The sequence below is a fragment of the Argiope bruennichi genome, chromosome 10 (assembly GCF_947563725.1).
Source record: "Argiope bruennichi chromosome 10, qqArgBrue1.1, whole genome shotgun sequence".
Classification (NCBI taxonomy): Eukaryota; Metazoa; Arthropoda; class Arachnida; order Araneae; family Araneidae; genus Argiope; species Argiope bruennichi.
This window is the reverse complement of record NC_079160.1, coordinates 75,702,324-75,729,739: the sequence shown is the minus strand read 5'-3', so window position 1 is coordinate 75,729,739 and position 27,416 is coordinate 75,702,324. Positions and strand designations below refer to the sequence as shown.

Below are 27,416 nucleotides of genomic sequence, written 5' to 3'. Positions count from 1 at the left end.
TTTATATTACATTCTGTATTGCATTTTACAAACATGCAGAAAGTAATATTAAGAACTGTAAACTTATTTCAGTTGAGCGATAATATTAATCTTAATAAATTAATTAATTGTTTAATTCGGTTATTATTCCTTTTTCAAAATTCACTTTACCCCTAGACACCGCCTTACATATATCACATTATATTGATGTTATTTTACATGGTTTGCTGATAAGAAGATAAAACAGTGTGGAAAGTAAAGTGAATATGGATCATTTCCAATTCAAGGACAGTCTGGGATTGAAAAACTTCCTAACAATATTTAAGACCGTTGAACAATTCAGCCTTCTTTAAGAACTTTGGTTCATTGTAGAAATGGACAGGATATAGCCGGGTTCTGTGCGTATAAGAATAGATGAAAAGAGATAATTAAGCATTTGATTTATCACATAAGGCATCACAGAATACAAGAGAAATGAGTTTTCAAGTAGGGAGCCTTCTGTGCCTGCCATTCGTCGCCAATAAAGAACAATATCTTCAGTGTGACTTTTCTTCAAATGCTGAAACTTCCACTCAGATAAATCCCTTTTTTATTAGTTTTCTCATGATTATAAAAATACATTTTAAGCAGACTCTGCTGATAGGCCTATGCTTTTTCTCATCTTCATTGAATTAACATTAATGCATTTGAACAAGATAGTATGATTGTTCAGGAAAACAAGTCTATTCCCAGAAGTAGTAGTTTCACTTACTATGAAGTGTCTTATTAAATTTCATTGAATGTCATTCCATTCTAAATCAAATATTATTTCTCTCTTCACTTACTGCAATGCGTCTTATTAAATTCCCTTTATCTTATCAGATTCCATTCCATTCCAAATCAAATCCTATTGCTCTTTTCGCTTACTGTAAAATGTCTTATTAAATTCCATTGATCTTATTAGATTCCATTGAATTCCATTCCAAATCAAAGTTTTATCTTGTTTATCTAAACTCTTTAATATATGGTAGAAATAAATATATGCCTCTGCTAACACAATTAAAGCTGTCTCCTCTAAATAATCACCACACTTGAACTTGAATACATACAATGTCGGATATAGCGACAAAGGCTGTTATGCCTTTTATTATAATCAGCACACATCTTCAATTGAATAACCAACGTATTAAGCATTATCTGTAAAATTCTTGATGCCATTCACACTCAGTGGTATTTTCTAGATTAAAGCATGCTAAATTAAGTTATAGCTTCTGATTCTGTTATTGTTGCGAACACTGAAGATTTAAATTCTGCGAACAGTACAGATATTCCGCCTTTCTGTCATTCTTTCTTTCATAATCAATTTTACCAATTTCATGGCTCAGTTCATTCAATTGTGGCTTTTGCATCATTAAATCGCACTTAATAAGCCTGGCTGACTTCATTTTAAGCCTAGATCTACAATCATAAACGTTGTGCACACATTCTATTTGTTTCGAACAAGTATATAGCAACTAAAATTGCTCAGAGTAGTAGCAAAATTATACAGAAGAAGGGGTTTTAATTACATTGATAGCGATTGGAAAGTGTACACATATCTCCAATTTCTCTCCGATCTCATGGGAAAATACCAAGCAAAATTGTTCCTTGTTCCACTATTAATTTTATAACTCCTTGGCTCAATTCAGCCAAATGTTGCTTTTGCATCTTCAAATCACAATCAATAAGCCAGGTTGACTTCATTTTAAGCCTAGATCTACAATCATAAACGCAGTGCACACATTCTATTTGTTTCGAACAAGTCTATAGCAACTAAAATTGCTCAGAGTAGTAGCAAAATGATACAGAAGAAGTGGTTTTAATTACATTGATAGCGATTGGAAAGTGTACACATATCTCCAATTTCTCTCCGATCTCCTGGGAAAATACCAAGCAAAATTGTTCCTTGTTCCACTATTAATTTTATAACTCCTTGGCTCAATTCAGCCAAATGTTGCTTTTGCATCTTCAAATCACAATCAATAAGCCAGGCTGACTTCATTTTAAGCCTAGATCTACAATCATAAACGCGGTGCACACATTCTATTTGTTTCGAACAAGTCATTAGCAACCAACATTGCTCAAGAGAGTAGTAAAATGATACAGAAGCAATTAGTGGTTTTAATTACGTTATAGCGAGTAGAAAGAGCACATATATATCCAATTTCTCTCAATCTGCTGGTAATATACTAAACAGAAGTTTCTTTAATGATTTATTCAATATTTCGAAGTCGAGAAAGATGATGTATATCCTGCCCGACTGCTTTCAACATACTTCATGCCTTTATAGCATCTACATTTGGCGACAGAAATCTAATGAATAAAATTTTCGATAATTATTGCTTCATGGAATGAAACAAATAAGCAAAACATTAGCTACTCACCAGTTTGAACATATCAAGTTCAACTCGGGATTGCCTGGGTATTTTGAAATATTCTTCGCTCTCCCACATGAAGGCAGTGACAATCTTTGGTACGAGGACATTTTTGTGGATGATTTTCATCTTATCCTCAAATGTATTGGTCTCGTTCTCGTCCAGATTCTGATAGCACAGCTCGGTGCACTGTAATAACACAAGATTTCCGTTAGAAATAAGTTAATATATTTAATAGCACTCACGAATTTTATATAACGGAACAGTAGCCGAAATAATAAATAAATGCCAGGACAATTTAAATCTTACTTAATGAACAAAAATGCACCAAATATAATTAGCCACAAGCCAGTGCCAAAATTTAATGCAAAACATTCAATTTCTTTGAGTTCACTGCTGGCAACCTTCTCGAAGTAATGCCAACATTCAAGTCAGCAACGATTGATTACTGGCCCTTTAACTGAATGATATCTATCATCTAATATGGTTCATTTCTGAACTATTAATAACAAAAAGCATTCGGAGCCATGCCAGATAGTTTTGTTTAATTGTTTCTATAATTTTGTCGGAAACTATGATGTAGAATACTGACAAAATTTATTCTTATTGGTATGCGTTACTGTCTGATAATTTCTCTAATGATTTATGATACAGTTTGAAATGAAATTTTTAAAAGATTATAATGGTTTAATCATACTTACTTCAGGATTCAATGAGCTCAAGATCTTTTGATGTGCCATTTCTGCAACAAATAAAAAAAAAATTAAAAAATGTAGGCTATAAAATCATAGCATTTACTAAATAAAACACAACTGCCATTTGTAAGTTGTAACAAAAGAAGATTTAGATATTAAACAATTATCATTTTTTAGACATCAATTTTCATTTTTTTTTTAAATTAACAAATTTCAGAGAGAAATTTACCATTCAATATATTGCGGATTTCTTCCACCATTTCATCCTTGGAAATGTTCGCTCCCTTCGGACCCATAGGGCCTGGGGGACCCCTCGGACCTTGTGGACCAATGGCACTTTTCTATAAATATAAATGATTTATATTAATAAATTTTCAAGAAATTTTAATTACTTTATCAATTTGATGCCTTAAAATAAAAAATATCTCCAATATTCTGTAGGATCAACCAGTTTGTTTGTGCTCTAGAAAAATACTTAATAATACGTCCATTCAACTTGAAGAATAAATTATTAAAAAAATTGAAGCCTTCTCAGTTTAAAACATAACTTTTTCAATTAAAATCTACTTTAATGTGAGTTCTTTGAGTTTCTACCTTTAACTGAGTTTGAAATTTACTTTAATGTGAGCTCTTTGAGTTTCTGCCTTTAATTGAGTTTGAAATTTACTTTAATGTGTACTCGTTGAGTTTCTATCTTCAGTTGAGTTTGAAATCTACTTTAATGTCAACTCTTTCAGTTTCTACCTTTAACTGAGTTTGAAATTTACTTTAATATGTTCTAGTTGAGTGTGAAAACTACTTTAATATCAACTATTTGAGTTTGTACCTTGAGTTTGAAATCTACTTTAATGTGAACTATTTGAGTTACTGCCTTTAGTTGAGTTTGAAATCTACTTTAATAACATCCTTCGAATTTCTTGCCAATAAAAGGAAATTTTTCTATTGTTTTTTTTTTTTTTAAAGAAAATAACGCCAGAAATTTATGAAATCGCTAAATTATTAATCTTGACGGGAGAATACATTTAGAAATCGATAATAATGTTATCGATGAGTTATTGAATTTGCATATATATAACAAACAATTGATAAGTGAATCAATTTGAGCGATATATGAACAAACTACTACTGTAAAGGCAAAAATTTAAATCCAGAACTACCAAAACTAAAAAGGCAATACCAAGTTTAGCAGAGGATCTCGTCTAATTTGCAAAGGGATGCATATTTTACAATTATACTCTCTCTTAAGGAATGGGTTCTTTCAATAAGGCAAAGAATGAAAAGCATTAACTTGATGAAATATTTCATAAAAGGGAAAAAGTCGCCGAGATGTCACATCAGTTTTTCAGATTTTATAAAAGCATCGACATAGATTATCAGCAATCTTTCTGGATTTCGCCTCTAATTAAACATTTAACATCTTAATTTAACATTTAAATGCTTAGAAATCAATCTGGAATCATTTATGACATAACGTTGCATCATCTTCCAAAAAACAAATCTACTGGAGTGGTATATCCAAAACTTTCTCCCAAACAGTTTAATAAAATTACTATCCCCCTGCCCCTTCATGAAACTAGACCACGCATTATCCTTGCATGATATTGCCGAACGAATGGTAACTACGAAATGTAAAATGAATTTAATATTTTTACTGATTTTACCATGTGATCCTTGGCGAATTCTTGGAGATGAATGCCTGACATATAGTTAATAGTTCCAGAAAACTTATCTTGTGTATCTGACAGATTTTTTTCCAACGGATCAAAGCCATAACTGGACACAGAATTACAACTGTAGTCACGAAATATCATGCTAAATTTCACATATTTAAGTCATCGGATTTTAAGTTATCACGCTTGTATACTTAAGAAAATACAGACCGACAGACAACCCTTTGACAGATTTGGTTTTAAATTTGACAGGCATCTAAACTTTAGATGTTAAGTCTGTGCACCAAATTTTATCTACTTATCTCTTTTCGTTTTGCAGTTATCATGTTAAATGATACTTCGACAACCAGACAGACAGACTAAACGTTTGAAGATCACTGAATAGATTTCGCCCAAATTTGATGTAAAATTCATAACTCAAATTTCATCTAACCAGTTCAACGCGTTTTTTGAGTTATCATATTGAAAAATTTTGTGTAAAGACTATATATATATATATATATATATATATATATATATATATATAATATATATATATATATAATATATATATATATATATATATATATATATATATATATATATATATATATATATATATATATGTGTGTGTGTGTGTGTGTGTGTGTAATGATATTTTAACTCTAATTTCAATTTAATTAATTTTCATAATAACTTCATCTTAATTTAGCCCATAGTAACTTCATTCTAAAATATTCTCTTATTTCGTAATCCAATTCCACTGTCTCTACTTAATTAATTCAAGAGAAGCTTTGTTAAATTGTTGAATCAGCTAAAATCTAACTTTCCCACACTACGCGTGAAGAGATAACATACCGCTGATCAAGCAAATTCTTTTTTTAAATCTCCCTTTGTTTCCCCTGCCTTCTCGGCGCCTGTAATGAAAATCCCTATCGAAATCTCATAATACATTAGCACTGTGAAGAAATGTTTTCCCTATCAAAATCATAGATTATATAAGACCAGGGATAAAATGTCCGAGAGCTCTTCCCTCATTCCTTTCTGTGTCGTTCTGTGTGCTCGTCGCTTGTACATATGCTTGCTTCGTCAAAATGAAATAAAACGACGTCACTAAATTAAAAGTATCTTCATTGTCTTCAAACTGCATCATGCTTCACAACAAATAATATTACATATATATGCACACTATATTTCAAACCGTTTTTGAATTACTTATTACAATCATATATTATGGACAGACATAATTCCAAAAAAAGTATTTTTCGAACTAAGGGAGTTTTGAAACGTGAAGATTCGTCAAGATCTCGAGTACGATTTTTTTTTTTTTTTAATGATTATTATATTTTTTCTATGCTCCGTACAGGAGAAAGTAAAAATAATTAAACTAAAAACAAAAAGTTTCTAAAAGAAGAATAAACTGACCGTCTGGGGAATTCCCATCCTGAGCTGCTGTCTGATGGCCCTTTCTCTGTTCTTCTTTCTGGTCCTCTTCTCGTTCTGCGCCACTCCTTTCTGGAAAGATTCCCAGGCGAAGCGGGCGAAGTCCTTGCTGACCTTTCGTTCAGAACCCGACTGAAATAGAAGGAAATAAAATTAATTATCATGTTTATTTAAAAACAGCTCTTGTTTGATGAGAAAGTTGTTAATCAAATCGTGTCCATGAGAGAAAATTCACCAGCATATTTGATCAAACGCTTTTTTAGATTATTAAATAACATGAAATTTGCAAATGGGAATATTACAAGAACAATATCTAACAAAATTGCCCCACCTTTATGTTTGAATGAAAGCACAAAATTAAATATGTTTGTAAATACCGAAAAAAGCGCAAAGGCAACTGTCTACTTTGCATATTTAATAATCTGGCCCTAATAGAAAGGCAATAAAAAGTGTAGACAGATTTTAAAGACTTACAAGGTGGAAAAACAACTTATATATAACGCTGGAAGTTAATTATAGAGATCTTCTTCTGCAAAAGAAATGATCAAAAGCAATAGGATTCAAATCATGGCAAAAAAATATATTAAAAAACTACGGTAAAATCTTAGGTTTACATGACATCTAAGACTGGCTGTAATTCACAAATTTTCATTTTATTAAAAAGTCAGACAAATCAAATCTTCTTCATAATAAATAAGTAATTAAATCGAAAATTAGAATAATTTATGATATGTATATTACAGGATAGCATCGACCTCTTTAAATTGGTTGTTATTTTCATCAACTAAGTTCTTTTCTCAGGTTAAAATATTTACCCAATGAGGCTCTTCTTCCCATTCGATTATAAAAATATTTTTTGTGTGTGCGCAAAACAACTGAATAACTCAGGATTTTTCATCATTTCAGAAATGTTTTAAGACATTTCACACATATTCGTAATTAAAAAGTTTTTCATTATGTAATTTAAATTTTTATTCATTCTTTCACTTGGCATCTAAATTGTAAAATATCTCTATGTTTATATTTGGATACATATTTTACACATATTTGGATATTTATCGCTTTTAACAAATTATAGTTTGGCTCTTTAGTTTAAACATTAGATTTTAAAATTTGAATATTCAAATTATTGGGATTTGGTATCGTTTCCAGTTATCTAACAGCGATTACGAAGGTGCGAATATGATGGAAAATAAATTTTCATGGATTAGTAGAGGATTCCTGTTTTATTTAAATATCGTATAGGTCTATAAAAGACTTTCAATCGTGAAAAAAAATTATTTTCATACTAAATATCATTAAATTATGCAAAAGAATTATTTTCTCACATGTTGCGGATTAAAATCACACGTAAAGTATTGCATTCATCTCTAATTTATTATTATCAAAATAAGTTTGCATTCCATGTTCTTATTTTTTTATGTAAAGATATCATTCATACTACCGTGCTGCCATCTATAGAGTAGAGAGGGACTCATTTGCCAAATGGAAATTTTAACAATTAATGCTTAAGTGAAAACTATAAAATAATCTTCGCAAATTCAGTATTCTAATTCTTATGATGAAGATTTAAATTTTAATAATTCTAAAATCTTTTTTAGTAATGAACAATTTATTAACTATACTTTTATTTGCAATTCGTTCTTGATAGCTTTATTATAGTTATCTAAATAATAGTGTTGATATTTTTTACATACTATAATATACTTATTTAACGATATTTTTAAAAAACTACTTCGGAAGTATTTTTCTTTTTCAAATACAGATTATCTTTTAGGGGAAGTTTCAAATAAATGAATGAAAAGTTTAGTTTCTTAATTATTTTTGTTAAATGTTTAAACAATAACATTTAAGGAAGATTATGTCTCCTTATAGTTAGGAATTTTTTTTTTATGTGCCAAGTGTGAAAGCAAAAATTCAGAGAACTGGTAATCATTACATAAAATTTCAGTCATATTATTATTACTATCGTTATTATTTATATGTCAGGACTACTTGAACTTTTTCAATGGTGGCCCATTTATGAGTGAGAAACTTTCATAGGCTCATTTCAAAAGAAATATTTGAATAAATTCAAAGTTGAAATATGCATGAATAAGAAAAGAAGCATCAATTATGATAATTAAAATAAAATTGAATTAAAAGTAATTAGGCTGCTAATCATTGATACCAGGTCTACTGATAACCAGACATCATTAACGTCTTTAAGTTAAGGTGGGTTCACACGAGGCTTTTTATTGCGCGCAATCGTTATCTCTCTACTGTTGTCCCTCTATTGTCTCCGTGTGAACAGTTGAGACAACGTTGATGGGACAATGGCTAATAGTTGTCCCGACGGGACAACCATTTGCCATTGTCCCGTTGCAGTCACGTGATTTTCCTGAAGTAGGCGTGACCTTCTATTGCGCGCAATAATAAGCCTCGTCTGAACCCACCTTTATAGGAAATAAATACAATATATTGGTGATGTAGAGACTACTATCAGCAGCACTTCGAGGGGTTTACGCATGAGGGGCTATAATATCTCTTCCAAAACCTCAGTCTTTTGTAAATAACGTTTTATCAATTGGGAAAGTGCTAAAATCTTCCCAATTACCTTATCAGTTGCCAGGTGTTCTTTATCGGTTTTGGGTTGTCCTGGTAATTATTGGTATCAGGTCTACAGATAGTCAGATCTCTTTGCATTATAAATGATGTCGTTGTAGAATAATGGTGCTGTCGAAGTTAAGACCTGCAATTCATGAGAATTTAAGCCTTGGGAAGTATATTATGTCTTTTACAGATATTATCTTCATATAGCTTGAAAACTGAAGGGCTGAAAGAGAGCTTCGCAATAAATGTCTTACTTCAAATGTTTAAACTGAATCGGAGAAGTCAGCAACTTTATTTTCAATAAAAAGCGTTATACGCCCTGCAAGGAAGAATATTTGACAAATAGTATAGTCGTTAAGGAGCCGGCATAATAATCAAGAGATCCGAGTTCGGTCTTGGGCTAGTATTTTTTGAGTTTTTGAATCCTCGACTCAGAATGATTGCGAATGCCAAATGGTATCACAGAAATGAAAACATCAATCATGCACAGAGAATCCTCCGCCCCTTCAGCCCTTAGTTTAATTTTTATAAAAACTAGCTACTAAATTATACAGTGATCTAGATAGCATTGATAACTGCAATATCAAAAATCCTCTAATATGACCTAGTCAATTTCCACAACTACAAAAAAAACCCTGTGAAGCACGGTTTTTTTTATCTCTTTCCTGGTAGCTTTTCTCCTCTCTGTTAAAAAAAGGTTTTTTTAATGGATTGTTTCTTGTCTTGCCTCCCCTACCCCCATTCCATACTGGTACATGCTAATTTGAACATTTTTCTAACTCACTCACTCCCTTGGTAGCTCCTGGATCTACCCACAATCTCATTCTGGTTTCCATTATCACTTCTCCTACTGCTTAACACCTGTGCTTCATCTGCATGCCATTAACTACTCACCATACCAAGTCAGAAATCTACCATATGTACGAATGATGGGGCTTTGATCAATGGAAAAAGTGATAAAATTTTCCCAATTACCTTATCAGTTGTCAGGTATTCTTTATCGGTTTTGGATTTTCCTAGTAATTATCGGTATCAGATCAGTTGATAACCAGATGTCTTTATCACCTTTGAGTTATCTATGAGGTGTGCATATTAATTCTTCTATGCACTGTGCCTGCAGCACATTGATTCTTCTGAATGAACATCTGTAATTCAGACGAATTTAAGTCTCAGAAAGTACATAATCTCTTCTACAGCTTCTTCATATAGCCTGAAAAACGAGGGCGGAGAAAGGATGCTCACCCGTTGCAACGAATATTTTATTTCAAATGTTTGCTCTAGATCTGAGAAATTAGCAACTTTATTTTCAATAAAAAACGTTTTTGTGCCCTGCGAAAAAATATTTAAATTCGTCACCAGTGCTCCGTGTTATAAAAATCATCACAGCATGCAATTACTGTTTGGCATAAGAAAAATCTGCATCAAAAGTAACAATGCGGCACACAACTGTACAGGATTGTCTTGCATAACGGGTTAAATTGCCTGACGCGAGAGCCGAAATACAAATAAGTAATTTTCTAGAAATTCTCAGGCTTCGAGATTATTTTTTTTTATTTATTTTTCATTACTATTACAGCAATTCAATTTTGTGTTTCCATTCGATTGATAAAATCAGTGAGCTCGAATTTATTGAAAAATTAAAATCAAGTGCAGTTTAAACTGCTGAGTTTTTGTTGGGATATTTTTCCTGTTTCGAAACTCGTTACCAGATAAATGTAATTCAGCTTGTTTTGCAGTTGACTGACCGACTGACAAATGAACAATCGTAGTAAATTTCGTATCAAGAGTACTTAAATTATACATTTTAAATGTTTTTATTAAAATTGGACTTTTATTTAGAATTGTTATAAAATTGCAGTTTTAACTTTTTTATATGTAATATACTGAAAACAATTCCTTTTCAGGTAACCAGTTATTAAATATCTTGTTATTTCAGTTTTCCGTAACATTTTTTCCCCTTTATTGTGTTGTTAAAAACATATATAATACGTTGAGTAGAATTGAAGAAAGTACTTTCTATGTAATGTATTCGTAAAAATCCTGTTTCATTTGTATTTGAAAAGGGCTGGCTGTGTCGGAAGCTAGTTTGCAAAATTTTACTCTGACAAAACCGATCATTGTAAGACTTCAGCTCGAAAAACATAACTTTCTTTCCTCTTTTTTTTTTTTTTTTTTTTTTTTTTTTTGTTGTTGTTGTTGGTGTTTTATTTTGGTTATAGGAACTAAAGCTCCTACCTCTGTTCAGATGGACTCCAAATTGTTCTTGCCCAAGGTTCCCAAAATTGTTGAGAAAATTATGAAAGTACTTAAAATTACTAATAATATTTGCAGCTGAATGGAAAATGCAAAAATATGGGATGAAACACAAAAAGAACATTATTAATTAAAATATTGAATATCAATAAATCCAATCAAAAATTAAACACGGAATTATTGCACATATATCTAATAATGAAGTTAAATTCACATATACGCGTGGGGAAAAGGCACTTTGCAGAACGGGTAGTTGTATTGAGCTATAAATTTTGAACATTTGGAGAATGCAATATTATTTGGAGGGTGAAAATGTGCCCCTTTAAACGATTTTTTAATTTTTATTTAGAATTTTAATTGATTAAAAATTAACCGAAAATTCGGCTTTTTCAGTAATAACTACTGAAAATATTACAAGATTAATATGATTTTTAAATCGTCTTAAAATTTAAAAACTTTTATCCTTTTAATGATATCAAATATTTGATGTGTACTTTTTCTTTGTTTATATATATATATATATAAAATATTTCTAAGCATACATTTTATTTCGCATATTTCATTGCTGAAGTGATATTCATATCGTTTTTAATGGTGGTTAATCCTAGCATTTGATTTCCTATTACTGATGTTCTTCAAGCTGTGAAGATTCGACTTATTTTTCTATGTTGAGTAAGTATCATAGTAAAGAATGCTTTTAATAAAATTTTTGAAATTACGTTTCATTTACAATTAAGGTTTAACATCAAAACTAACCAATGATAAAAAATATTTCAAGTGTATAGATTTTTTGTAAATACTGTTTCTCTTTCCTGTGATATAGTTAGGTGCATAAAGTTATAGATAGAATTCTGCAGAAAAGAACAGAACGATGTACGGCTCCTAAAATAATATGAACTATAAATCTATTGAAAATACTGGCGTTTTTGTTTTTTAAATACTGTTTCTCTTTCCTGTGATATTGTTAGGTGCATAAAGTTATAGAGAGAATTCTGCGGAAAAGAACAGAACGATGTACGGCTCCTAAAATAATATCAGCTATAAATCTACTGAAAATACTGTTTTTTTTTATATATATATACTGTTTCTCTTTCCTGTGATATTGTTAGGTGCATAAAGTTATAGACAGAATTCTGCGGAAAAGAACAGAACGATGTACGGCTCCTAAAATAATATGAGCTATAAATCTATTGAAAATACTGGTGTTTTTTTTCAATACTGTTTCTCTTTCCTGTGATATTGTTAGGTGCATAAAGTTATAGACAGAATTCTGCGGAAAAGAACAGAACGATGTACGGCTCCTAAAATAATATGAGCTATAAATCTAACGAAATTTGATATTTAAAAATATTTTGCCGAGGAAATCATTAAAATCATCTTACGAAAGAATTTTTTTTAAATAACCAATAAACCATGCGAATCAACTGGTTTTCAAAGATGGCTAGTAAGAAATAAATTATATTTCTAATACCTTTCAAAGTTAATGTTCTAATAGATTTTGAAATTAAGGTTCTAATACCTAATTTCTAATACATTTTAAAGTTAATGCTCTAATACTTAATTTCTTATACATTTTAAAGTTAATGCTCTAATACATTTTACAAATATCAGCCAAAAATGCAGTATTTTTTTTTTTTTTCAACTTATAGGGAAAACTCATTTACTTTTCAACTCATTCCCTATGAGTTGAAAAAAAGTAAGAATTTCTGTTCAAACGAAAAATGCAAATTTTTAAGAAGTGATCAACCATGATGGGTGGGCTTTCTTTCTGATAAGGAAACAGATGACCGTTGCAGTCTTTTGAAAATGGGTTGATGATTCGTTCCGCACATGTGTCCATTTCAAAAGAAACGCTCATTCTTCTCGCCTCTCCCCTCGGAGAAGTGTCAAAGGAATAGAATAAGACACGGAAAAGACTAAATCCCTTTCCAGTAAATACAAGATTTGTTGAGATAGAAAAGCGGAATCTTACAAAAGTTGGAGGTGACGAATATTTCAAGATTTGACAGTTTCCGTTGTACCAGTATTTCTGTAGTTGTCTTCTAAAACTTTTATCGTGTTCCAGAATAAAATAAAACATTTCATTCATAAATTTTTCAAGAATTAATACCTTCGGACTTACCAATTTATTTTTGTTCATTCTGTGGATTTTATCATTCTACAGAATGCATTAAAATTAAGCAGTATCTCTAGATCTGAGGTTGCAAACTTCCCGTGGATTAAAGCATTGTTTGTCTATGCAAATTATAAAATAGACAAAGTAAGAATTTCCTGGAGGTCTCACAACTTTAAGACTTATTAGAGCTCAAAATTGTATTCTATAAATTTTATCATGCACCAGAAAATAACAAAATATGCTATACTTAATAACTTCCCTACTAAACAAATCTATTTTTATTACTTCTGTCAATTTTATTATTCTACAGAATGCATTAAAATTAAGCAATATCTCTAGTCCGGAGTCTGCAAATTTCACTTGAAGTAAAAAGCACTGTATGTATATACAAGGCATTCTTATCAAATAAGGAAAATAAGACATTTGCCTGAAGAACCCCCAACTTTTCCAAGAGTTTTAGTGAGATTTTCAGTTATTTAATTTTGTTCTCCCATTTTTTTTTATGAAAGTCAAGCAATCGAATTTATTTAACTTAAAATCAAATATTGTTTAATTTTTGAAGCTTTGTTTCAGCAGCATAGCCAGCTAAATATCATTTAAAGATTTTATATTAAATGTTTTGCTTTATCAGTTTGTCAAAACTACTTAAAATTACTCATATAAAGATAAAATTAAAACCATAAAAAAAAAAGAAAAAAAAATTGAAAGTTGGGAAGTTTGAGAAGTATATATATATATATATATATATATATATATATATATATATATATATATATATATATATATATAATGAATCATTTATGTATATATATATATATATATATATATATATATATATATATATAATGAATCATTTATGTAGATGATCCACTCATTTAGATACTTGATTAGACTGACATCAAATAAGAAGGGAAGAGACTTCAAAAAATAAGAGAAGCATTTTAATTTCCGCACTGGCACAACGAACGGGGCAAAAAAAAAAAAAAAAAAAAAAAAAAGACTTTCTTAAACCATGCTTTGAAATCATTGTCCCAGTTAAATTAATGAAATTTAGATTAAAATGATAAACTTTAGATATTTATTATACAAAAATTAACAAAATTCTTAAAGAAAATAACAGTAAAAAAAATACAAACAAAAATGTACGAATTTGATTCTATCATGAATTAGAAAAGTAAATGAGATTTCGAATTTATTATTTTCTATTAGCTTTCAGAAAGAAAATTAAATTTCTATTTTTTGAATGGTGAGAATAACTTCAATCGTTTTAAGATTAATAACATTGTTTTCTATCTATTTAGATACTCAATTACTTTGAAAAAAGATAATTAAGTCTTTAAATATAGACAAAAATTTTGATTTTTTTCTAATTTTCTTTATTTACTTTTTAGATAACTGTTCCTTAGCGGTTTTAAGGAAATTGTAAATAATAATTATAATAAATTGTTGCTTTATAAAAGACAGAAATACTAAGAAATTTTTTTAAAAGTTTTAAAATCTTTATTAAATGTTATTTTATGAATTTTTACTAGCCGAAAATACAATATACTAACAAAGATGTTTAAACAAAGAAAATATTGATAAATGTAATTTTATGTCAATACTTATGATGAAAACTTTTAAAAGTAATAAAAAAAAATAATAAAGAGCATTTATATACTGGTACTGCTTTGAATATTTTTTTTATGTTCATTTCTTATGCATCTATAAAGGACATGAAATTTCAATACCAATATGCAAAGTGCAAGTGGATATGAATTTAAAAAAAAAGAAAAAAAAGAAGAAGAAGAAGAAGAAAACTCCAAGAGAAAATGTCAAAAAAAAAAAAAAAAACGAATGAGTAAAGGGAATTTCCGAAGTCATTTTCAGTAATTATCGGGTTTGAAGGAAAAGTTAACTGACAAAAATATGAAAAAGTAAGAGAATAAAATTCATTGAAATCTATTACTGAAATTAAAACTAAAAAAAAAAAAATCTTTTCCAAAATATCATTCTTAAAAATATAAATATATTAATATAAAAATAGTTTCATATTAATTATTTAAAATTCCAAACATTCATTCATGAACATAATTCAAGAAATGGGGAGGAGGGAATAAATATCTTATGAAAATCTGGATGACAAATACTTAAAATTAAAAATGAATAAACAAATAAAATTAAAAAAAAAAAGTTTCTTTCTGAATACATAGATAAATTAATTAATCTTATTTTCACGCGTATTCAGAAAAAAGAAATTTATTTTAAGCAAAATGACTTTGACTATTATATAGATTTCTTTTGTTCTTTTTTAATATTTGAATCAAACATATTTCAAAAAAAAAAAAAATGTGTGCTTGGGGACGGGGTTTTCTTAAGTAGCTCCTGGACTCAACTGCCTTTCTTTTTCCGGTCGGCTTGAATGGACAGATGAGTAAAAAACCATACATATTAAGTATATTTTTTTAATTATAAAGATTACTTCGATTAATATTACTAAGAAGAGCAATTAATCTTTAAGAATTTTTTTTAAAAAAAGCTGAGAGGAAAAACAAAGCAAAAAATAAACTCTATGTGAGAAAGAAATTAAACAATATATCAAATGATTAAATAATTCGTCCAAATAAATGCATTGATCATTGGCGAAAATTATTCTGACGAGAAGAGGAAGGGTCTTAAGATAGATGTCAGTAATCTATAACATCAAGGTTCGTAAAGTTTGATAAAAATCGATTATACGAATTATAAAATGCTAACATAAAAATAAGTTGATAAAATGAACTATATAAATAGTAAATTTTCAGCTTTCCCAAAAAACGTTTGCAAATGAACACAGCATGAGTACTAACGAGAAACGAGTACCATTTGTGAAAATCAAACTAAAATGATATTAATTATCATTAGCATTCATCAATTAATTAATCATAAGTTTTGCTCTATAGTATCATAAATCAATACATAACACAACTCAATTCACAAAACAAAATTAATTCAGTGAAAATATCGTTACTTACCCCATTCAAAGTCGTCCTCTGGAGATGAGGATTCAAAGCCCAAGGTTGTGGGGCATTGTTCTGTTTTTTATCAGACTGTCTCCGGCCTTCGGATGCCTTCCACACCAAAACACTAATCGCACAAACGAGCAGCACTTCGTTTACTTTCATATCTAAGCGTCTTAAAACACTCCTACAAAGACAAGAGCGTAATCCAGGTATATAAACAACAAATCTCTGAGACACAAACGAACCTTAAGTTATTAAAGAAGTTCACATCTGTTCAATTAATTTCAGAGGAGTTCAATTGTAAACCAAAACAAAATTCCGACTGTTATGTCGCGAGTTTGTTATATCAGAAATTCCGATTATAGCAAAATCTTCAATAAAATGTAGCAGAAATTATGCGAATCAATTACACCTTCCGACTGCCAGCAACGCTGCTAACGAAATGGCACAACGAGGTCTTGCAGTAAGCTTCTCCACGTGTAGTCTTCCCAAGTATAAAATTCAGAAGAATTCCGCGGACTTTGCAGGTGATAAAAGGTTCTGAGGTGGGCTATTCGTTTCAGAAAATAAAAGGACCCGAAATTCTGGTAGAGGGAAAGAAATTGCAAGCCCTGCTGCCTTTACCAATCACGTTTGTGACTTTCCTTAGGGCACTGTTTAGAGAAGGGGGGAGAAGGTGAAATACTCCACGTGTTTTGTCACTCCTCTTTTAACAGGTGTCATTTTGATGGGTTACCATGGCATACCTAATGCTATTCAGGGGTTGAGTCCACCCGAAATGGCCACTAAACGCAACCCAGGTCTTAAAAATGATGTGGATCAAACATAAAATTATGTATACAGCGGGTTGCAAAAGATCTCCTAAGCTTTTAATATGGCAATTGTAATAAGTTGACTTATTATCAGAAATTGCATTATACACTATGTAACAAGCATGATAAAAAAAATCATTCTAAGTAGTCTAAAAGCTTGATCCTGGATTTAAAAAATAACTACGATACGTAGTTACTTGGTAGATAGTGGGTGCTCATTAAATAGAGTTTCTTAAAATTTTATTTAGATTTTTAATTCAAAATAAATTGAAATTTTAATATTTATCCTCAATATTTTCGAAGCATATTAATAAACAAAAGTATATGTATAAGCACCTATAGAACAAAAAAAAAAAATCACTGAAAGCCAAAAAAAAAAAAAACGAAAAATGTTTAAAAAAAATTGGAAGAAGTAATATTCTTATTATTTTTTTCGTTAAATAAATATAGCAAAAAACTTCTAGTTTAATTGTTTGTAAAAGATTACGCAAATATATTTAAAAAATATTTTAAATCTACCTGAACTTAGAGAAAAGTTGTATTATTACTATTTTTTTTTTTTTTCTATACAAGCTTTAAATATTCGAGATCGGCTGATAAATAAAATGAAACTTTTATTTATTTATTTATTCGTATTATGAAACATTCAAATATCTGTAAAAAAAAGCTCAATAGATTTTTTTTTGTTGTTGTTGTATAAGAATTGCAAAACATATTGAAAAATTACTGTACCAAATCTGAACAAAAAATATGCATTTATATTTAATTAACTGATGTGGTTTTTTGGAAGAAGATTTTATCAAAATTTAGAATTTGAAAAAACTACATTAAAAGATGTAAAATAGCATCAAAACGCAAATTATACAAATATAAAAAAAAAAAATGTAGCTTCCCAGAAAACTAAAAGTGGTTTTATAAAGTAAATTGTTTAAAAATTAAAAATACAATTTTGTTAAATCGATATTTTTGTCAAAAATCATCTTTTAAAAAAAACTTAGTTACTATCTTAACTTGAAAGGTATGATTAACATTTTTCTATATAGTTATCTGGAACAAAAATTTTGTAATATATTTGTGTTATAACATATTTATATATTTGTGTTATATAATAATAACGTATAATATATTGTTATTATATATATATTATAACATATAATATATTTGTGTTATGACATTTTGTAACATATTTGTTTGTCAATGTTATAACATTCATTTTTGTGAATTAAAAGTTAATCGTTATATATTTTAATAATTTATCATTTTTGTAATTGAGACAAATTTTGGAAGAGAGGGGGTGGTTTACAAAACAGTTTTCTGCTTAAGAAGCTTATCACAGATGAGCAAAGTTATAGACGCCTTGATCCAACAAACCTAAATTTACTTGACGATATGACATGCTCTGATAAGATAAAACACTCTATATACCATCGAATTTTCAAGGTCTCGAGTATCCCATTTTTCTCTGTTCTTTTATTTCCAGCCGGAACGTTGGGTTATAAAAATGTTACTCTGAGGTTGACCATTCGTCTTCGTACAAGATTTTACCGACCACAACAGACACTTTTACTCATTATAGCGTTTTAAGTGTCCACTTCCCATGGGGGGAATACAAAAGAACTGCCCCAAGCCACACCTTACTTCCCAGAGGACATCCATCTCCCACATTCTTATTGCAAACGATTCATCCCCTCTTTGCGCACCTGCAAAACCCCGCTTTACGACCCCCTCCCCCATCCTCTTACTTTTCTTGTTAAACTGGAGCCAAACGATTTATGTCATCTGATCTTCCGAGGATAGACAAAGAACAGAGATGCCGACAAATTGTCTGATTACTAACCATTGACTAAACGGCGCAATCGGTGAGTGAAATCAAGTATCTGTGCCAGAAGTGTGATTTGATTTGTCCACTGTTATTGGACTGCCCAGATTAGGGAATAACATGTAGATAGTAGCAGTAAGAAGATAATACTAGAGGGAGGTTTGGTACACATGGAAAGGTTTGGAGTTAAGTAATTAACTTCTTGCAGGTACACGAGATATGGTAATCTGCCAAAAATTTAATCTCGAGATTTTGTCGAATGCTCACGCTTTCCACGGACCTCAGATTGAAAAATATTCTGCTCCCCACCCCCACCCCCCAAAAATTACTTTTCTATCTTCAATATTAAGAAAGTTATAGCGAAATGCATATTTCACTCCCCCAACATTTCCACCCTCTTTGAGCTAAATAGGCCATTTGCGAACTCGTCCGAGATTTTTACATTTCTAACATATATAATAACTGGCTTGGAATATATGGCTATAACTGGAATATAACTGGCTTGGAATATATATATATATATATATATATATATATATATATATATATATATATATATATATATATATATATATATATATATATATATATATATATATATATATATATATATATATATATATATATATATATACTTTTGAACGAAGTGATTTTGATTCTAGGGACCATGATCGTTGAAGAATTGAAGAACATTAGAATAGGTAGCCTTCCTATAAGAATCTACTTAATAAGCAAGACGAAAAATTCGAGCCCCACTTCCCGCATGTAGCCTACATGGGGATCATCCTTAAACCCCAACAAGTATAATTAAGTTTTGAATAAAAATTTCACAGAAAAATTTCCAAAAGTCCAATTTGATCGTCCTAATACGTGAAAAGGGATCGCTAGGAGAAGGAGTTGTGAAGACCATTGGAAAAAAATTGGGGAATGCCGAGTGCCTGGAAGACGACTAGGTGGGTTTTGAAAAACCCAGAACCTGCTCTATGTCAAGTGAATACCCGACCATCCTTTGAAAAAAAAAAAAAAAAAAAAAAACTTTACCCAAATATTTATTTATTTATTTATTTTACTGTTACAGAATTCATAATCCGACCTTGTTCCTTTTGTTTTCCTTGTCAACATAGAAGCAACAAAATAGTTTTTTTTTAAATATATTGGAAAAAATTATGCCTTCCTTGTATATTTACACAATGTGATGCATTCGTTCATTCTATTTATCCCTTATATTCAAAGCATCCGACTAAGTTCGGAGAGAATTGTTTAAAAAAAGGCAAATATTTTAATTCTTATATGACGTTTTTTTATATTAATATAAGGATAAAACGATGAATGAAAGGGAACTAATTAAATATATATGTAGCTTTTGAAAAAAAAAAGTTCATTTTGATGTAAATTTTAGCATTTATTTACAAAAACTAGTATTATTATAGAGAAAACAATTGTTACGATTTTTCATCTTTCTTCGTAACATTACATGTGTAACATATCTCAGAGTGTAACTAACTATTATCTAATAAGAACTATTTTCAAAAGTAACATTTTTGTATGTAATATATTAAAATTATCTACGAAGTTTTGAAATTTTTTTCAAGATTATTTGTATTAAACAATCATAAAATCACTTCTAGAGCATTCAGCATCAAATCCATTGTTTATTATACTTAATATAACATAACGAGCACTAATTATAAATTCCATTAAGATATCTTGATTATTTTTTGAGATATGACGATATTTATACTGTAGAATTATGAAAAATCCTGTTCCTTAGAAAATATATTTAAAGTCTTTAAATGCTTATACAGAAGCATTATTTACATGTCAATAGTTTGCTATAACTTGGTATCTAATTGACAGATAGACAAAATAAAGAAATCATTGGGAACAGAAACGTACTCTTTTTTTGAAACTGCAAAAAGAAAGAAAAAAGCAAATTTTTATCAAAATTTATGTTTCCAACCTAGTCGTATACCTTAAACGTGCATAAAATAAATAAATAAATTATTAAAAAAAACATTGGGAATGATATCCTTAAAATTTTCTTGCATTCTCTCTAATGAAAACTTTATTCTTCTCTCTGTCAGAAAATTGTGGACACTGGGCAAGGCGCAATCACCACGAGTTTTCAGATTTTTATTTTCATATTCCCACATGAAAATTGTGTGCCCAATTCTATTGTAAAGAAAATTTGTTCTTGTGTATTAACTGCATAGCACTAACGAACTATAGTTACAAATACCAATCTTTGGCATGAATCTAAAAAGAATCTAATGAATCAATCGGGAAGTCTTTGGCGGTTTATTTGTGATTAATCTGGCATGCGATTAATACACACGTACCAAAAAAATCACATATATATTTTGGACATTTCTTCTCCGGCCAATTGAAACAACAGTTTGAAAAAAAAATTATAACTCTAATAATATAATCACATATCAACTTTCCTCCATTTAAGTCACTACATTTTTGAGTTATGTAGTTTAAATTCATGCAAAAGTACAGGCAGACGGTCAAACCTTGGACAGATTTGGTTACAAATCTGATAAGGATTTACATTTTAATTGCTTAACTTGTGTCTAAATTTTATCTAACTCTGTACATTTTTTTAGTAATCATCTTCACTTGTACTCGGACGGCGGTACGAACAGGCATTCTCTGAATGGATTTCGTTAAAATTTGATAGAAATCTACGAATAAGATTTTAAGTTCAAATACCAAATTTCATCTTTCTAGCTCAAAATATTTTTTGAGTCATCATGTTCACAGATAGACAAATAGACATAACTTTGAAAATGTATTTTTCGGTCTCGTGGAGATCTAAAACGTGGAAATTCGCCAAATTCTCTTTTTCGAATTTTTTCGACCATTACAATAATTTCTCATTGAATGTATTGAATATGAGAAAGTAAAAACAGAAGCGACCTTATTTTTACTTTTTTTTCCTAGAGTACAAATCCGCATATACTCATTAATTACATTAAACCGGATCTGAATGATCATTATCAAAATATCAGAATAATTGACTGAAAGATAAATTATTTTTAACGAAAGAAGAAATAACGCATTAATACAATGATTACAAAAACAATATTTTATGCAAATTGTCTTTTTATGTATTAAAATTTCATTGTCAAGACCGGAGCAAGCCATCCAGTTAGAAGCCCTTACGCAATTGAAGTCTCGGGCCCTTTTTAACCCAACTCAACATCCAAAGCCAGCTATATTTTTATAGATTTTGATTTAATCTTCGTATAAACAATTTTAAGTATCAACTTTTGATCAATTGAATGAGTAAAACATCAAAATTTGGATCATTTTAAAGAGTTTTGGCTTCAGTGCATCATGTAAAAACTAGTTCAAAATTTAAATTAATTTTATGTAAAATAGGGGGGGAAAAAAACCTTTTTAATATGATCTAAATTTTATTTAATCTTAGGATTGTTTTTTTTTCTTCGGAATTATAATGCAAGATATTACTTTTTAGAAATGCAAACGACAGGTCATGTAAAATTTAAAAAAATATTTATTAAAGCAATGCTCTAGAACTGAAATGATACCAGATATTTTAATTTGAATAACCAGGAGTACATGGTATTTTTTAATTCAATTAAACTTCCAAATTAAATTGAGCTTAAAATATTGTAAAAAAATATCGCGAAACTTAGGGGTCCTCAAAGATCTTGAACGTACTAAGAATAGTTAAAGACTCTATCATTAATATCTGTTTCCTCTCTTTGCTGGTACGCCATTGTCCTGAGTCCAAAAAAAAAGGTCACTTTTGGAGGTATGTGTGTCAATCTGTCAGTCGGTCTATGTAAACAATTAGTCAAAAACATAAAAAGCTAGACAAATAAGTTTTATCATATGGTTTTAACACCAGAATTTTAGTTAAGCATGAATGTTTGAACCAAATTCGGTACATATTATAATTGAACCCATAGTCGTGTTCATTGACACAGCAAAAATAAATGATGCTAGGTAGCTCGTATTACTTTTTTTTTTTACTTCGTCTTGATATTTGACATTAAAAAGTGGCATCGGTGAATTAATATACTGTCTCCAAGGCACCCTCTTGAATTGAAGCCTATATCCCGCTTGCCTCCCATGAACCTAGATTACTAATGTTTGATAATCGAAGTTTTACTGAGTTTACAAGATGTTGGGTATTTTGTGTTAAGCTTTGTAGTATGGCGAAGATAATTAAGAATACATTTTGAACTTCTACCTTTTCATTCAATGAATACAAATTTGATATAGATTTATAGTTTTAATGTCGTCAAGCTTATTAGATTTGAGTTATCATAAAGGTACACAAATGGCTTATGTTCAAATACAAACGAATAGGTAGACAATAATTCCAGTCATGGATTTAAATCCAAAAATTCATAAAAGTTTGGATTAAATATTGGTATCGTACTAAATTTCAGTTGTCTGGTTTGCTTCATTTTTATACATTTTTATTTAATTTACTTGCTTTACGTTTGCAGAGCTGGATTATCAAGTGGTCAAAATAGGCCACAAAATTTCGATATCTTCTAAGTATATTAATTTTATACTTTCATTTAATTTACAACAGCCTTGCACTCGAATTGATTCAGAATAAAACCAAGCATTATTTCTTAATGCTTATTATTTTATTCTCTTCAGAATAAAACCAAGAAATATTCTTCTAATATTCCTAATTAATTATCTTTTACTAGTTTTATGTTATGTTATTGAGAAATTCTAAAAAATATTGTTTCATAATTGAAAAAGTGATTCAGTTCTATAATTAAATAGTATTTAGACAGTGTTCAGTAAAGTTTTTTAAAACTATTTATTTTATAATTATTTTCAAAAATGAATATTAAACATCTTTACATGCGAAATGCTAAAATTAACTTTTTGAAAAGAGACTTAGAATTAGAGACTTAATCGAATTTTTTACATAAAACTGCTTATAAAGAAAATTAAAATAAAAAAAGTCTGGTGAAAGGAATTAGTGAGGAGGGGGGGAATGGCCGTGATATTGCCTGAGGGGATCTAGAGAGCTTTATCCGACCCCGCACATTTGTAAAGATGGTATTTTGAAATTAATGTTTTTTTTTTCCCCTTTCATTTCTTGATTTATTTTCTGCAATTGTGGATTTCCAAATGGCAGTTCGATAAATGAAAATTCTAGAGCCTAATTATCAGTTAATATTCATTTTAATTAAATTTTGATTTCATATCAGTAGCAACAACTGCTTTTGAATTTGAAAAGAAAGGGATTTTGAAATTCTGTTATGTTTATCTATCTACTGTAATAATAAAGATGTGTGTGTGTGTGTGTGTGTGTATCTGCATCTCTAACTGCAGGCCAGAACTTTTGATCTTCATCTACCGAATTTGAGACATGTATAGCTTAGAGATACTGGGAATGTTCACCTCGGAGGGTTTTTTTTTTTTTTTTGAAATTTTAATTAATTAAAAATTATGCTGAATTTTGGCATTTTTCTGTGATGACTTTCGGGAATATTATAACGAAAACGTAAAATTTTACACTGTTCACCAATCAATACTACACACCAATTTAATAAATTATCCTTTTTATAATGCCAATGTCGTGAGAATTTTCTTGCTGAATTTTGGACTTGTTTCTTCTGTGCTTGATTTCCAAAAATAGATTAGTTTGTTGCCCTGAAATTCAAACCATTTTCAACGTTTTATCAACTTTCTGATGCATTTTTTTTTCATTGTTGAATTGATTCATTGATTGATTGGTTGGATTTTAATGGCGCAAAATTTTCATTGTTGAAAAATGAAGAACAAGGTTTCTGTTTAATATCTGTGTAGTTTACGAAAGATACGTAAAAAAATTGAAATAGCAATATCGCGAAATTTAGAAAATAACTAGACCGTATATTTCCAGGGTTTTTTTTAATAGCGCCACGATGTTACTAGAGTGATCTCCATTAAAACGATTCATGTAACCATAAAAAGAGCACATTTAAGTTACAATTAAAACAACGCTGCTTTAATTTCTGATAATTTGATTCCACCAAATTATCAGATGCGAAAAATAATTATCTATATGATTTAAAGAAATTAAATCTAACCAATATTTCAGTGACCCAGCTGGTCACCACAGGCGACATAAAAGGAAAAAGTCCATTCGATTGTAACTAAAATTGAGTGAGTTATAAAAATTTAAATATTACAATTTTATAAAAACTCGCTATTTTAGACCACTCAATCGATCGTCTAAAAGAAAATTCATTAAGGTGTATGTACACACTTGAAACTTCGAAAATCGTTCAAAATATCGAATATTTTTTTTTATTGCTTAATAATGCTCTCTGGACCTTTAGCTTTTTAACGATACCAAGATGTTGTTAATATTCGAAATAGTTCTCGAGTTATAATTATTTTTCTTGAGGTGCTTTCATTAAAAACTTTAGTCACGATGTTTTTAAAACTCATTTTATGAAGAATGATATTTTTCCACTATGTTGCTTCATTCAAACAATCATAACTCAACAAGAAATGAACCAAATACAGTTATTTATATATAAAAATAATCTGTATGAAATAGCGGATGTTTTGTGCCTCCAACAAAGTTATATTTATAGAAATAAATTTTTAACAGCTGTTTAAAAGTTAAAATTGCAGAAAAAATCTCGCTTTTTCTATTCATCGTTGATGAAAAAATTGTTTAAAAAAACTATACATTTTTATAACTTGTTTGAGGCAGACAACATGAAGACTCATATTAGGCATCATTTCCAACTAGAATTGTGTGTCTGTACAAATTAGAATTTAAGATATCATGTTTCAAAAAATGGGCTAATTAGCTCATTAAATATTATTTAATTAATTAATAATTAGTGTAATATGGTTTTTTTCTCACTGAAATGAGTTTAAACATATATTAATAACCTACTGTGAATAAACAGGATTTTTAAAATTAAAATTTAAAAAAAAAAAATCTTCAAGTGTGTACTTACACCTTAATCTGCGCCCAGAGTTTTCCCAAGTCTAATTGATTTAAGATTATGAACATGTTGATTGTTCTAAAATTGTAACATTCAAAACTTCATAATTCTGTCACATTTGATTTCAGAAGATACAGACGATTTTATTATTATTATCACTTAAAAATTGGAGCGTCAAAAATATTTCACAGAATACAATTATTTAGGAACATTCGAATTTATATAATTTAGACTTCATAATTTGTATAGGGATTGAAACTTTTGGCAAAGATGTATATTTTTATGTATAACTTTTGTAAATATTTCTCTCGTTGAGTATTTTGAATGCATGTAATTTATTCTAGATCATATAAAATAATTCAGCCAGTGGCTGAAGAAGTGGCCCTATTTGGCCCCATGGAAGTGTGAGTTTGTCTCATCCATCACACATTCATTCAACTGTTAAATTCCTCTATTGGGTGTAAGTGCAAGAATGTACAATGGAGTTCGATCAAAAACAATTGCTAAATTTGATATCACGCATATTTGATGCATTAATCGTAATCGTATACATGCGAAAAGACAGAGCTACAAACAATCGATCGCAGATCTACAATTCTGGCAATTAAACCATAATCCGAATGTTATCCATCTAATGAGCGGTATTAATTTAAATTATCGCCTTCATATTGTCACGTAGATACTTTAGTGTGGAACTCAATGACACACACAAGAAGCAGAGCTAAACCAATTTATTAACTCGATTGTGAACTGAGAGCACAGTAACTGCTTTTATATTTGCAGGGAAAGTTCCAGAATACTTTTCTGGGGACAGTAAGAAAATTCCAGAACACTTGCCTGGTAAACTAAAGAAATGTCCTGTATATTCTGGAACATGAAATAAAGGAAAACATAAAATCAAGGAATTAAATATACTATGAATCGCATTGTTTCAAGCGGGATTCGAACCCACGGTCTTTTGATTATTAGATCAGTGCCATGACCATTCGGCCATGGAGATTTAAGTGCCTTTCTTCAATGCGGCAATATGATCGAAGACTGAAGAACAAAAAAAAAAAAAAAAAAAAAAAAAAAAAAAAAAAACCTCACTTTGGCAGATTTCGCTCAAAATTTGACAAAAATCTCATCAATATTAATATGATAACCACATGCCAAATTTCATCCATTTAGTTTGCTGTATATTTGAATGATCTAGTTTACAGATAGACGTGATGATTCCAAAAATAGTTTTTTATGTACCTTAAAGGATTTAAAATGCACGGATTAATCAAAATCTCGATACCAACCGATTTAACGATAGCAATACCAAATTACATGACCACTTCATATGTCGGAAAGCAGTTGTAAAAATGGACAATAGATATAATACAAATTTTTGCAGAGAATAATAATTAGACCTTTGGACAGAAATTATTCGGACGCTTTTCATCAAAATTCACATTCTGCTCTGCTTAGTATTTTAATTACACGCAACATTCCCTTAAATAATTAAGTTATTTCGCCTCTTTCCACTTCATTATTGCGTCCGGTCTTCGAGCATCTAAATTGTACTTCCTATTTCAAAGGCGGAAGCAATGGAAATGTATTTCTTTTCTCTTTCCTCGAAATAATTAGAACCCCCTCCCCCACCTCAACATTTTCGGATTAGATTTTTCATCTTTTATGACATTCGAAAGAGGAAGTCATGAAACATAAAAAAGATTTTGTTGTGAAGGTTTCTTTTTCCGAAGT

General features: G+C 29.6%; 1 protein-coding gene across 1 annotated transcript in view; it reads right to left on the bottom strand.

Annotated features, from left to right (window-relative positions):
• LOC129989239 (adipolin-like) overlaps window positions 1–27,416 on the bottom strand; it is a 46,142-nt gene that overhangs the window by 5,184 nt on the left and 13,542 nt on the right. The window contains exons 2-6 of the mRNA XM_056097626.1: window positions 16,114–16,285; window positions 6,142–6,291; window positions 3,297–3,408; window positions 3,074–3,114; window positions 2,382–2,561 (exon numbers count right to left, since the gene is read on the bottom strand). Of these exons, the coding sequence (XP_055953601.1) occupies window positions 2,382–2,561; window positions 3,074–3,114; window positions 3,297–3,408; window positions 6,142–6,291; window positions 16,114–16,263 (633 nt within the window). The 5' untranslated portion in view covers window positions 16,264–16,285. The remainder of the gene's footprint in view (window positions 1–2,381; window positions 2,562–3,073; window positions 3,115–3,296; window positions 3,409–6,141; window positions 6,292–16,113; window positions 16,286–27,416) is intronic.